Genomic DNA, 13,879 nt, shown 5'->3' with positions numbered 1-13,879 from the left:
CATCATATAAATAATTTTGGAGAATATAATTTACGGAATATTCTGGGGTATATCAACTTCGGCTCCGCCCGAAGTTAGCTTTCCTTTCTTGTTTTTTAATTTTTTAATTTTTCTATGGGAGCTACATGTTATATATGCCCGATTTTATTATTTAAATATTACAAAAAATATTACGAAAGAACAAAAAAATGTTCGAAAAATATGTCGATCATTATGGCAGCTATATGATATATGTAGATGTCCGGTTTTTATAAAAGTAAAACCGTAGCCTACATGAACTGCTGGAGAGGGGAGAATGAAATTATATCATTATTTTTATAACAACTTCCATTGTCCAACTTTAAATAATGATATTCCAACACAACACCAAAACAACACCACATTCACATTTAAATCAATTCGATCAATATATTCGACATGGATCCGGATAACATAGAGATGGGGAGAGATGACGACACCGAGGAGTCGGAGGCGCCCAGTGGCGGCTCCGTTAGCTACCAGGAAAACGAAGATCCCCAGTTCAAGCGTGAGGTCGAGAAGGCCATCTGTATCATGCCGCCCCGACCGGGAACGGCGGTGATGAACTACCAGGAGCTGTATATTCCAAGGAACCAGCTCACCGACGTGTACTACCCCATTCAGGAGGCGCAGCGATGGCTCACGCTGATGGACAAGATGGGCAAGCCGCACCGCTTCCCGCTGCCCACGATCCTGCCGAAGGTGATCCAGACCCGCTACGTGCCCAAGCGGCACCTGCCCAAGGACGTGGAGGTGGACCGACGGCGGCGGCAGTACCAGAAGATCAACCTGGTGGAGGAGCTGGCCAAGGCGGGTCTCACCAACGACGTGCTGCAGCCCACCGAGGAGCAGTACAACGTGATGTCCGAGTTCGCCTTCCCGCACAAGTTCCCGCTGAGCTACTTCGACGACAGCAACTTCGACATCAACTCCCCAGCGGCGTGGTTCGACCTGGGCGTCGTGGGCGACGTCCACTACCCGCTGCCGGCGAAGGCCTACCTGCCCTACAACCAGAGCCTCCTCAACTGCCAGTGGGGCATGGCGGCCGTCACCGCGCACCACCAGGACTCGGACCTCTGGACGCTGCTGTCGCTGGAGGACGGCTGCACCTACACGGTGCCCAAGCTGCAGTTCATGTTCATGGCCGAGAACCCGCACAAGTACATCCAGCGCCTGCAGGCCGCCGTCCACGAGCGGCACAAGGGGGAGCAGCTGATGCTGATGGAGCTGATCGTCGACTGCGTCCTGCACGAGGACATCGAGTCCACGGTCTTCTACAGCTTCAAGCCCATCGAGGCGGTGCTGCTGGCGGCGAAGGTGTCCGAGCAGTGCAAGCGGCGGCTGCGCTCCGAAGTGAACCTGGTGTTCGAGCGCCTGATGGCTCTGTACGAGCTGGAGCAGTTCATCCTGAAGATGCCCAAGGAGTTCCCCCAGTTCCGCAACATCAACCTCAAGGAGTTCCTGCCCCGCTCCTTCGCCGTCGAGGTCTCCGGCAAGGAGCGCGAGGAGCTGCAGTCCCTGGGCATCACCATGCAGGAGAAGCGCTACGACTTCCTCAAGGCAAGTCTCTTCTACTGCGTCGGAGGCGTGGAGGCCATGGCCGGCGTGGCCATCGAGTGCCAGTACATCGAGACCCTCTCGATATTCGTCTGCACCTTCAGCAAGCCCCTGGCACTAGCCGACTTCCTGCAGGCCCAGGAGGCGCACAGCGACAACGTGGCCACGTTCCTCAAGGTCTACTGGCCCCAGAAGCTCACGTCGGTCATCACGGTGGTGCTCCGAGCCCTGGGAAAGGGCTGGCTGGACATCTCCCTTAACACGTGGACCGTCTACCTCATGTGCAAAATCTCGAGGTTCGTCCTGCAGGTCAAGTTTCGGATGCAGGAGTCCATGGAGGTGCTGCTGGAGACGTCCCTGCTCAACTTCTCGCACTTCGTCTGCGATCCGTGTCTGGGGTTCCTCGACCTGAAGTCCAACTACAAGTGGACCAACAACTACATCGACACGGAGTTCCCCTATCACAGGCCTGTCTTCGCCATGACCCTGGGCATCAGCGATGACCGCAAGGTCTTCTACTCCACCGACCCGGAGGAGTTCCAGCCGGGCCTGGTGGAGATCTTTAAGAAGTGCTTGGAGAAAGTGGCTGGTGTGCGGTTAATCGACGCGGCCGTCATGACCTTCTTAAAATTCGCCCCAAACCTCTACATCCTGACGGTCGAGTTGATCGAGGAGAGCTTCGTGAGGGAGAACGAGCTGCTGAAGAGGTGCTACAGCAAGGCTGTCCTTCCGCTCAGGGCATACGCGCGGCTCTACGAAAGGTTCATCGACTTCTACCTCCTCAACATCAACACCTACATGCAGGCCTACGCCCAGGCCCATAAGGCGTCCTCCGAGGTCAAGCGGGACATCCTCGAGCACAAGCGCCTGAAGGAGGAGGTCCGCGAGATACTGCCTGCCTTCATAACAATCGGTCCGTTCTACATCAACATCGATACGCTGAAGCAGTTTATGATAAAGAAGCGCATCGAGATCGTAAGGCGAATCTTCGAGTACTACGTTGACCGGATGTATGAGACGAACGAGCTCCTGCTGGACCGCTGCCTGGAGGTGTTCCGCAGCATCGCAGAGCGGCCCATCAGTATAGAGCACCTGTACGAGATTCGAGACTTTGCGCTGACCGTCCCGGATGTGGTGGATGAACTGAAGGCGGACATCCAGGTCATGTGGCTGGAGTACGACCTGCTGGACAGCTTCTTCTACAACCTGAGCGACCACCAGTTTGCCATGAAGTGGAACGTCTACGCCTGGCCGCACCAGATAATGGTGCGGTTGTCCACCCTGAAGGACGAGCAGAAAATAGACATCGAGGAGTTCCTGCGACTGCACGGCAGCGAGTGCCAGGCGTTCGAGGAGCGTCTGGAGTCCCTGAACGACGAGGTGCAGGCCTACTCACTGGCCTTCAATCCGAACCGGGCCCAGGAGACGTCGGTGGACATCAAGAAGACATGGGCGCTGATCAAGGAGCTCGAGAAGGTCAGCCAGACCCTGCAGTTCCGCCAGGAGCTTTTCGAGCTGGAGCCGCTCTCCGTGCAATTTCTGGAGAGCATCATCGAGAGCTTCACCCCCTACAAGAACCTGTGGTACTCCTGTGCCAACTTTCTGAAACTCGAGGAGGCCACTTTGGGCAACCCAATAGCACAGCTTGACCTGGAGGACGTGTGGAACAACTTGATGAAGCTTCGCGAAGAGCTCACCGAATCCATGGGCATATTCAGTGAAAAGATTGAGATTATGGAGGTGGCCAAAACGTTTGTTGGAAAGATTGACGACTTTATTCCGGTTTACAACAGCATAAAGGATCTACGCAATGAGAACTGGATGTACATGCACTGGCAGGAGCTTAGCGCAATAACCGGTCAGGAAATCAAGTACACCATTGCCATGAACTACCAGTATCTCGTGCGCAAGGGCATTCTGGATTTCTTGCCCGAGGTCCACGTCATCTCGGACAAGGCCAACAACGAGGCGGAGGAGATCCGGCGGGCCATCGAGGAGGAGGAGCGGCGAAAGCAGGCCGAGCTGGACGCTCTTTTGATGCGCAAACAGCTGCGCAAGTGCCGCAGGGATATACTATAGGATATTTTATTCTTGATCGTACCTCTGATTTGTAAAAGTTACCTTGTTTAACAGAATCATTAAGATTGAGATCTCTCAATCTTCTTAATCTGACAACCCATTTCTCATGCGTTTTCGTTAGCGTACTTTACATCTTCGGTAAGCCCGACAGTCAAAACACAAATGAGTTAGTACATTGATCATTATAGTTCTTCGAACTAATTATTAGGGCAAGAATCTTTCCAAATCCAAATATTACATGAATTCCATTAGGCTCTAAGCGGCCTTACTTTACAAAGATCTTAAAGCAAAAGGAAAAAAATATATATGTATATTTCCATTGTAAATAAACTGTATAACTTAAGCCGTACTTATGTACAGGAAACAATTTTTTAGCTCCAAGAACGTTAAACAGACTTTATTGATTGATTTGCTTTATTTGAAAAATATAATAAGATTCCGTACCACCTTTACTTCTCTGACTATGATATAGCCAGTTCTAAATGCTAAAATAGGTTGCCTATCCAAAATTAACTAATGCAACTTTAATATAAACAGCTTGAAAAAAAACAGATTTTTAAGTTATGGCCTTGTTCTTTTGCCACAGTTTGTATGTGCCTGATTTCATGTCCGTCCGTTTTTCAAGACATTTGGATGATACTTCGACAGCATCTTTAACAATTGAAAAATTAATTTTTTAAAACAAACATTTACACTTTTGTCAATTTAAAAAAGATGTTCCGTTTTCTTTCCAGAAGCACAAACTAATAAATTTTGAAAACGTATTATTTATCCCCTCTTCAAAGGCTGAAATTTTGTTATTCCGCAAGTTGGAAATATAAATTCACCACCAGAAGTGGTAATATATCGATTAGCAGAAACAAGAACCGGTACGTTAACGAGTTAGCAGGGACTTACTCCGAATGTAATGGGGACAATGTCATAAAAACATGGAAGTTAAATTTGATGTTAGATAAAAACAAAAATGGCTAATCGATGTTTCAATAACATGTTACTAAAATATAAGCATTGAGTTTTATTTACCTCTAATGGAGTCGTTCTTGTCATTATCTGTTGAATCCAATCGACCAGGTATAGATATTTAGTCGTTAGCGACGTCCAGAAATGCTAACCTATTCCAATCGGGTAAATCTGATGGTCTGCTCAGCACTGGTAGCGATCAAATACCCGGTCCGTTGAGTAAAATTTTAAACAACGGAACCTGAATTTAGTTTTCGGTATAAGCTGACTTATGGCTACAGTGACATAAAATTTGAGCTCTAGCCAAATTTTTATACCCTTGCAGAGGGTATTATAATTTTGGTCAAAAGTGTGCAACGCAGTGAAGGAGACATCTCCGACCCTATAAAGTATATATATTCTTGATAGGGTTTTAAAAATATCGAATTGAAACTTTGCACACAGTATATAAGTCGGAACGGCCGACCTATAGCTGCCATATAACTGATTAATCGGAAATGCAATAACTTTGGTGTTTGTAAAGTTGGGATTTTCTATGGGTTTTATATTTGGCCAATCAATCCGACCTACCAAATTTGATAAGGATCGGACGACTATTTCCTATAGCCGCCATATAACTGATTATTCGGAATAACTTATTGTGTTTGTTAAGTTAGGAAGTTGGGATTTTTAATGGGTTTTATTTTTGCACAATCAATCCGACATATCAAATTTCATAAGGATCGTCCGACTATATTCTATAGCTGCCATATAACTGAACGATTGTAAATGCCTTAACTTTGGTGTTTTTAAAGTTAGGAAGTTGGAATTTTTATGAGTGTTAAGAATGCATCATATGAATAATTTTGGAGAATATAATTTACAGAATATTCTGCAAGGGTATTTGAACTTCCGCTCCGCCCGAAGTTAGCTTTCCTTTCTTGTTTATATATATAATATTAATATTATTTATTTATAATACTATTTATTTTAAATTGCTTAATTATTTGGTCAAAAGAAACAATTTTTTTCTGTCATGCAATATTCGTATATTTTTATCAAAAAGTATTACTTATGACAATTTATCTTCAATCCCAGAAATCCAAAGATATTATTTTCAGCGCCCCCAATGGAACTCTTGCAATAGGAATATTAATATTATTTTAAAGTCAAGGAAAAAAGTTCCATATATATAAAAGCGGTTTAAATAGTGTTCTAACTGGGTCAACCCATATTCTCTATTCTGGTAAGAGCTGTGAACATGTGTAACGTGTTTTCCAACGTTAAAATTAAATATTGATTTATTGGTGTCCGAGGGAAGACTCAATACACGATGGAGTACTTAGAGTACATATGGAGCGCATAGGCACATCTGTATAGTTTAGTAATAAATAAATAAATATTTGTATATTTATTCATTTATTTTGTACAGTGCTGTGATCAAAGTAGATTTTATATGGGGTAATATTGCAGTGTAACTGGAGTGAAAACTAACAGAGTACGCAAGAAATGGAGTGGAAATAACAGAGTGCGTAAGAACTGTAGTGGAATCGTTAACAGTGCGCAGGAACTGGAGTGAGATTAATGATACTTGTTAGAGATGAAAGAAGAGCGATGACGCCCTGACAAACGTAGATATCGCCGATGTTTTATAAACATCGATTACACCGATGTTGGTATCGATGTTTCTCCACCTCTACCGAACGCATTGCATTCCGAACCGCTTCTTAAGGATTTTAAAGATTTCTGAGGATAACCATGGCGGATGACACCAACGAGGACAGCTGGCTGTATGGCACCTCGAACCCGGACTCGACGACCGGCGAGCTGGGTAATGGCGGAGGTCCGCTGACGGCGGAGCACGAGGCTGCAGCAGAGGCTCAGGCCCTGGCCGCAGTGGTTGCCGGCGAAAAGCCGGGGTCCTCGTCCGGAGCTGATCCCACCGGAGACTCGCCGCGCTATCCCAAGGAGGAGGTGCCCGAGTACTCGGAGTTCGACGATCCGGCAGAGGAAATGGAGGAGGACGAAGAGGCCCTGCCCGACACCACGGACAACAGGAGCAGGAGGGAGCGCGACAGGGACAGGGAGCGCCGGTACGCCGAGCTGGACGACACTCCTGATCCAGAGGACGAGGAAATGGTCGACGGTCCTGGCTCCAGGAGGGAGAGGAACGGCTCAGGTTCGGAAGAAGATGACGACGACGACTCGGACGACGATATCAACGTGGTCATCGGAGACATTAAGCAAGCCCCCAGCTACAACATCAAGCAGCGACCCAATCTTTTGGCCGGAGGCACTGGAGCCGCCGGGGACAAGGCCAAGCCGACCGGCCAGGCGGGCAAGTTCAGCATCGAGGACTTCGAGGGCGCCGGCACCATAAACGGGGTGGCCGTTCACGAGTTCAGTATCGATTCGCTGGAGGAGAAGCCATGGCGCAAGCCGGGAGCGGACATCACGGACTACTTCAATTATGGATTCAACGAGGAGACGTGGCGCGCATACTGCGAACGGCAGAAACGCTTCCGAGTCGCGGAGAGTGGCGTGGGACTGGCCAGTCTCACGCAGAACGTGAGCCAGAACGCTCCCATTGGAATCCTTTCGGACGGCGGCATGGGCATGGGCCCACCCGGAATGCACAGCATCCAGTCCATGGTGGGAATGGGCGGGGAGGGAGGCATGCAGATGCCGCCGCCGGGAATGCCGCCACCAATGATGCAGCACCAGTCGCGATCCGGAATGGGGCTGATGCAGCGGCCCCCAAGGCCGATCTCAACCACGGGCGGCGAAAGGGGCGGTGATCGCGAGAGAGGCGTTAAGGAGAACGCCATTCAGGTCATGACCGCCGAGTGCCGGGAGTATTCGCGTGGTGGCCTGGGACCCATGGCGCCAAACTTTCCGCTACCCGGAGCCTCTGAGGAACCCTTCTTCCACGAGCCAGAACCCTTCGACTACGGCTACGAACCCACCCAGGAGTCGCAGTGGGGTAGCGACAATGCTGGATGGGTGCCCAGCGGGATCAAGGAACTGACTCCGGGGCACGCCCATATGCAGCAGCCGCCTCCTGGGATGCCGCCTCCAGGAATGAGCGTACCACCGCCTCAGATGGGCGGCCCACCACCCAATCTACGCGGCATGATGCCGCCTAACATGCGCATGCCACCAAATATGAGTGAGTGCTAGATAGAAGGGTTTACAATATCCTTTGCATATTCCTATTTTCATTTGTAGATATGGGACCGCCGCCTGGAATGATGATGGGAGGCAATGGTCCGCCACAGATGCGAATGGGCATGGCACCGCCACAGAGGATGGCCATGGGCGGTAAGAACAAAGCCAATATAGTACACGAAGCCATAGGGGTAACATTGAAAGTAAAGTTTAGGACGAGAGAATATGTTGCAGAGTAATCTGGGTTACTTTTTTCTTATTGGTGCGTTTGGGAAACTCTCTTAAAGTGTTTTATAACAAAAAAATGGTGTATTATTATGCTTTCATTGTAACGTTTCGGAAAAGCCGTTAGAATTACACATGTTTCACCCAGGTTTATAAATACTACCTGAATTTGATATTTTTATAACAAAACAGTCTAAAATCAGCTCTAAGCTTAAGCCTAATTTGTCTGTCTGTGTCTTTGAAATCATGGCTCATGGACTCATCAAACAAGATGTGCTTACATAAGCTATTGCAATGAGCCCTTTTAAACAGTTCAGCAAGTCTATAACAAGCAGTTCAGGATAAAATATTTCTAATAAGACATATGACACACAATTATACAAAAAGAACAGATTAATTTGATTTCAACATGACGGTTCGCAATCTTTACTATTGAAAGATTTACTTACTTTAAACCTTGATGATTCTAATAATCTCCTTAATTCGGCATGAATTATTTAAAGAGCTGGGATTTACTCGAGCTGATGTTTTTCCAGTAAAGAACCACATCGCGCAGGTTCTATTTCATAATCGTATGCTTCTAAAAGTCTATATGTGCCATGTAATATAGTTTTAATAGCAAATATCAAGTAAAAGAGAATAAGGACAAATATAAAAATACTTCCTTTTAAAAAGAAATACATTTGTTAAATTTAACATTTAATGTGTAACACTTTCTTTGTTTATATCCTGAGAAAGAATTCATTTTTAATTCGACGTTAATTACTGATTACTTTTATCAAGATATAGCTCCCATAAGAAAATCAAAAAATTTAATCCAAAAAAATCTCGCTTTTTATTAATTTATTTACTATTTTTTAGATCGTGGCTACGAGGATGACCGTGAGCGCAGAAGACGCGAGAAGGACAAATTGTTGAAAAAAGATCAGGTATTAGTCAAAAAAGAATAATAAATTATGGGGTAACAACAAATATATTTTCCACAGCTGCGAAAGGACTTTCTGGACATGCTGCGAGAGCGCCACGACATCGAGAGGCACACAAGGTGGTATGACATCAAAAAGAAATTCGAGACGGATCCGAGGTACCGGGCACTGGACTCGTCCTATCGCGAGGAGTATTTCGAAGACTATCTGCACCTGCTGAAAGAGGAGAAGCGCAAGGAGCGCGACCTTAAGGAACGCGAGCGACATCGCGATAAAGAGCGATCTCGTGACAAGGACAAGGATAAGGAGAAAGACAAAGAAAAGGATAAAGAGAAAGAAAAAGATAAGGAAAAGGACAAAGACAAAGACAAGGAAAAGGATAAAGATAAGGATAAAGATAAAGATAAGGATAAGGACAAGGACAAAGACAAAGAGAGCTCTCGTCGAGAACGCTCACGATCCCGCGAAAAGTCTAGTCGCCGCAAGTCCAAGTCCCGCGAAAAAGATCGAAGCGAACGAAGCAGCAAGAGCAGCAGCAGCAACACCGCCCCATCCTCCAGTCGCAGCGAGAAAAAAAAATCGCATCGCAAGGATAAAGAGGAGGAGGAATAGCATTTGTTAAGGTACTATATGGAAGACGAACGTGAAGCAACTCCCTGAGCTGCCCACATACAAATTGAAAAAAAAACTATCCAAAATAAAAGAAAATTTTCTAAATACTTACAAAAAAAGAAAAACACAATACAAACTTGAGGACTGTTCGGAGAGAATAAAAAGTAAAATGCAGAGATAAATACACTTCGAATATTGTATAAGAAGTCTGGTCTTTCTATTCAGGTTTGAGGATTTAACATTTAGTTTGGCTTATACCAACTGAGGGAAGCAATATTTTATTTTTACATTTGCAACGCACAAAAAACGACATCGTCGACCCCATGAAATAAATATATGCATTCCTGTCTAGCATTACAAGGCGAGTCGGCGTGAGCCTGGCAGTGTGTCTGTCGATTTACTCTATTATTTTGAAAGATAGCTTCAGAAGTTGGCTTCCATTGGCATTTTGTAACTACAACACAGCCAAAAAACGATCATATAAAGAATGGTATTTGAAATGATAAATAGGACTAAGCTAAATTATGTTCAATTATGTCGTTTCGCATCAAAAAGTGTTACTTGCAATATAAGCATTTAAATATATCTTAAAAATCTTTCGAATTGAATGCTTGTTAAGGTAGATATTATATTATATTATATGCAAATATACTTGTCTAGTAAGTTGATTTGCAAGTTTAAAGCCATAACTATAGCCTTAAATTTCTCGCCATTTATCTGGAAAACCCTTTATGAAGATGGTCCTGTACGAAAATGTATTTTCTTTATAAAGTCAGTAACGTTTTCTAAGGGAAAGGTTTATGCCATTATTCTTAACCAGTCCAATTCCATTTTTTAAGTCCAAAACATTACACATAACAGCGGCGATGGGATTTTGAGAATGTTTATGTATTTATTTATTTGTATACGTTGATTCTGGCGTAGAATGAAATTCACATTGGAATTACAAAACAACTTAAATAAAAAGTGACAGCTATACAAATGCGGTCTTAATTAACTGGAAATAAGTGGTTTCACAGATAAATGAACGACGCAGGGAAAGTATACTTTTTGTATTGAATTTGAATTTGTAGTGTTCGGACGTGGCTTAATTGACATAGTAATTGTCGTAGATTTGAGCAGCTATTAACAATTAAAAAATTAAATTAAATTCAGAATTTTGTTGATGTAATCTGATTTTTCTTAAAGCTATGGTTGGTTACAAAATTTTTGTTAATTAGTTGATTTGGTTTTGAATTTCATTCCGCTGGATTTAGATAGAAACTTTATTCTATATTTATGTAGGTTTTTATTAGAATTGATATTTTAGTTTGATTTCCTTTATTTAGATATTTCTAGTTTATGTTCGACACACACGCACTGGATGAGAGCTGATTACAATACAACTAGGCTAACGTAGAGCGGTTACAAAATATATCATATATCATAGACATGGAGACAAACCATATTCGATTCCATTGGGAATCGTCTTGTTTATATAGTTTGTTTTGTATTTAAAAGTAACAACGATTGTCTTTAGAAAACTAAATTCACGTATGCGATGCTTATTCCATAAATATGATTAAGTGTCCGCTGTTTTTACTAATGTTACCGCGGAATCTAAGTTCTAGTTATTACTTTGTTTTTGAAAGGAACATCATGTACACATATTTCTACGTAGATACCTACCTTTAGTATCCTACCTTTAGTTTAATTGAAAAACCACACGGGTGGAACAAAATAAACAACCCGAGTGCTTGATCAGTTAGAGAGTGTGTAGACACTTTAAATGTATGAGAGTTGGTATAAAATGTTTTATTCGAATGAATTTGAACATTTTTAGATTGAGTCTTTGTATAACTGTTGGTAATTTTAAGGGAATGGATTTACTTTTACGTTACGAGCATTTTAAAGAATTTTTAGTTTGTTTAAAATCTTAAGATATAAATTTCTTATGTTTATAAAAAAACTAAAAAAACACGTTGTAAATCAAATCTAAATAACAAGACCGTTTTAACAAAAAATGAGAACAGAAATAATTTAACGATTTGACTATATTATATACCGATTATGGTATATAGTATATACTATATACAAATCAACATCCGTTAAAAAATAAGTATTAAGTACATATTAATAAACAATAATAATTTTCGTAGAAGTGATACTTTACAACATAACTGAAATAATTTGTTGTATATTTTTACTACCTTAGTTACATAAAGTAAAACATTGGTATTTCATGTTAACTAGAATTGAGTATAATTTTGGTGGCATCTAGGGTCTACGTATTCGATTAGGCGTAACGCTGATTTTTGCTATGGACGATGGACAGTGACTCGGGGACTAGCCACATCTTGAACTAATGCTCAACTAAATTGTACTTTCATTTGCTGCTGGAACCTAGCTGGCATGCATCGAGGTACTTGGCTTTCCACATCACAACATTTGTAAATCATTACCATTTACACACACACTGCATCCTGGGTTGAGACGGTTTTAATGCGGGCTTGCGATAATCGTAAAGGAAATGTAATCCGAGGACAACTTTACCCCATATTTCTCCAGAACTTAAAGCTCATTCAAAACCATTAGTTTAACTTAGGCCTTAAATAACATTGCCAACTCAAAAAACAGTAACAGTTAAATGTTGATGAAATTATTTTGAAATTAGTTATCTGGAAAGCAAGAAAATCATTGAAAATTAATTCCTTGCGAGTAGCGCGTATAACAATTAAAACAAATGAAATAAAAATACCAAGTTATTTTAGTTTAGTTTGAAAATGAAATAGTCAGTTATAAGTTTAGAGCTTAACTTCCAGGAAAATATTATTTATTTTCTTTCTAGGTGTTTCACGGGCACATTGAAAGAGCCAACATGTGTATTGACCCAAGTGAATGTGCCAGAGGAACACGGGTTGTAGACCACATTTCCCAAATACGCTTTCCAGTCCCGAAAGTCCCGCCCACTCACACACTCTCACATTCAAACTGGGTTCGGATGAGACCTAAAGCTTTGATCGGCGCCCTTTCTACGGGGGCCTTAGATTGTGCCCTATCTGCTCAGGAGCTGCTCCACATTGAGGGTCAGCTCTGGGCCGGGGTGGACGCCGTTGTTGTTGTTGTTGGCTGCTCCGTGGGGGTGGGAACTGCTGTCGTTGGTGTCGTTGGTGCCATTGCCGCCGTGGGCATACATCCCGTTCAAGGTCCTGGAAGGGGCCGGCGATGTGGGGGCGGAGAGCTGGGGCGGACTCAAGGGGGGCAGCGGAGGCGACTGGGCCTCCAGCGTCGAGGGCGGACTGCGGTTGAGGTTGCTGTCCAGGCTACTGTGGTGCTGGGAGGAGGCCGGCGACAGCGGGATCTCCTCGATCTTCTCCAGGTCCTGGGTGATGGAGGCGGAGTTCTGCTTATGGGCCCGCGTCAGCGTGCCCTTGGGACTTCGGGAGGTGTCGTGCAACAGGGGTATGTCTAGCATGGAGGTCTTGACCCCCCCACCACCACTCCCCACCAAGGCCGCGTAGGTGGTGGCCTGGAGGGAGTGCTGGTGGTGCTGCTGCTCTCCCTTCGCCTGCTGGTCGTCGCGATCCAAGCTGAACTGCCGACGCAGCAGGCGACTGGAGCCGGGCTTGCTGTCGAACCGGGCTGCTCCGCCGCCACAACCACTTCCGGCTGCTGAGGAACAGGCGCCTCCGCCAACCTGTCCGCCTCCCGTTCCGCCCGACGCACTGCCATACACGTATTTGCCATCGTAGAACTGCGTGAGATTACTCTCGCTGGGGCTGAGGCATTTGTAGTGGTTGTACGGCGAACTGAGGTCCATCATCTCCTCGATCTTTTTGTACAGGCGGGAGCTGGATCCTCCCGTGGAGTTCGGCAGGCGATTGAAGCTGTTCGGATTGAGAAGGTTATCCGGCGTCAGTTCGGAGAGCTTACGCGACTGCGGACTCGCACTGCTGGGCGTCGTCTTGCCCGGGAACTCCGGACAGAGGGTGGCGTTGGGGCTGATGGTGTTGGTGGAATTCGAGTCCAGAGAGTACGAGTTGGGGAGATTGGCCCCGGAGCCCAAGTCTGCGTTGGTGGGTGGGGTTATCTCGACCTTCACCTCCACTGATTCCCCAGCCAGCGAGGAGCTCTGCGAGGAGGAAGGATTCGTGCTAGTCCGGGATTTGTTGGCCTGGGCCTTCAGTGTTATCGAGTTGCGGATCAGGGACTCATCCAAGCTGTGGATTACCATTAAAGTAGTATTATTCAATGCTGAACTATGAGAAGGGTTTTACATACCCGTGCGACTCCCTTTACGAAATTACACGAATGCAGGTGTTAAGAGTTAAACATTTGGTTAATACACAGTATACAATTAATATAGTTAATTAATA

General features: G+C 44.8%; 3 protein-coding genes across 4 annotated transcripts in view; 2 read left to right on the top strand and 1 right to left on the bottom strand.

The window, feature by feature from the left end:
- The first annotated feature begins 362 nt into the window (after nucleotides 1–362).
- LOC108043632 (dynein axonemal heavy chain 1) lies at nucleotides 363–3,656 on the top strand. Its single transcript, XM_017122415.2, has one exon. The coding sequence runs from the start codon at nucleotides 418–420 to the stop codon at nucleotides 3,652–3,654; it is 3,237 nt and encodes a 1,078-aa protein (XP_016977904.1). The 5' UTR covers nucleotides 363–417; the 3' UTR covers nucleotides 3,655–3,656.
- Nucleotides 3,657–6,270: 2,614 nt separating this feature from the next.
- Nucleotides 6,271–9,730, top strand: LOC108043635 (pre-mRNA 3'-end-processing factor FIP1). The gene is made up of 4 exons (XM_044456939.1): nucleotides 6,271–7,762; nucleotides 7,822–7,914; nucleotides 8,848–8,915; nucleotides 8,973–9,730. Exons 1-4 carry the CDS (start codon nucleotides 6,352–6,354, stop codon nucleotides 9,522–9,524), a joined length of 2,124 nt encoding a protein of 707 aa, XP_044312874.1. The 5' UTR covers nucleotides 6,271–6,351; the 3' UTR covers nucleotides 9,525–9,730.
- Nucleotides 9,731–9,835: 105 nt separating this feature from the next.
- Nucleotides 9,836–13,879, bottom strand: part of LOC108043631 — a 69,285-nt gene continuing 65,241 nt past the window's right edge. For both annotated transcript variants that reach the window (XM_044456937.1, XM_044456938.1), the window contains exons 14-15: nucleotides 13,785–13,796; nucleotides 9,836–13,723 (exon numbers count right to left, since the gene is read on the bottom strand). In XM_044456937.1, coding sequence (XP_044312872.1) covers nucleotides 12,559–13,723; nucleotides 13,785–13,796 — 1,177 coding nt within the window. In that variant the 3' untranslated portion in view covers nucleotides 9,836–12,558. The remainder of the gene's footprint in view (nucleotides 13,724–13,784; nucleotides 13,797–13,879) is intronic.

This window comes from Drosophila rhopaloa, unplaced genomic scaffold (genome assembly GCF_018152115.1).
Source record: "Drosophila rhopaloa isolate 14029-0021.01 unplaced genomic scaffold, ASM1815211v1 contig_155, whole genome shotgun sequence".
In the NCBI taxonomy this organism is placed as follows: Eukaryota; Metazoa; Arthropoda; class Insecta; order Diptera; family Drosophilidae; genus Drosophila; species Drosophila rhopaloa.
This window is presented reverse-complemented; position numbering and strand designations above follow the sequence as displayed.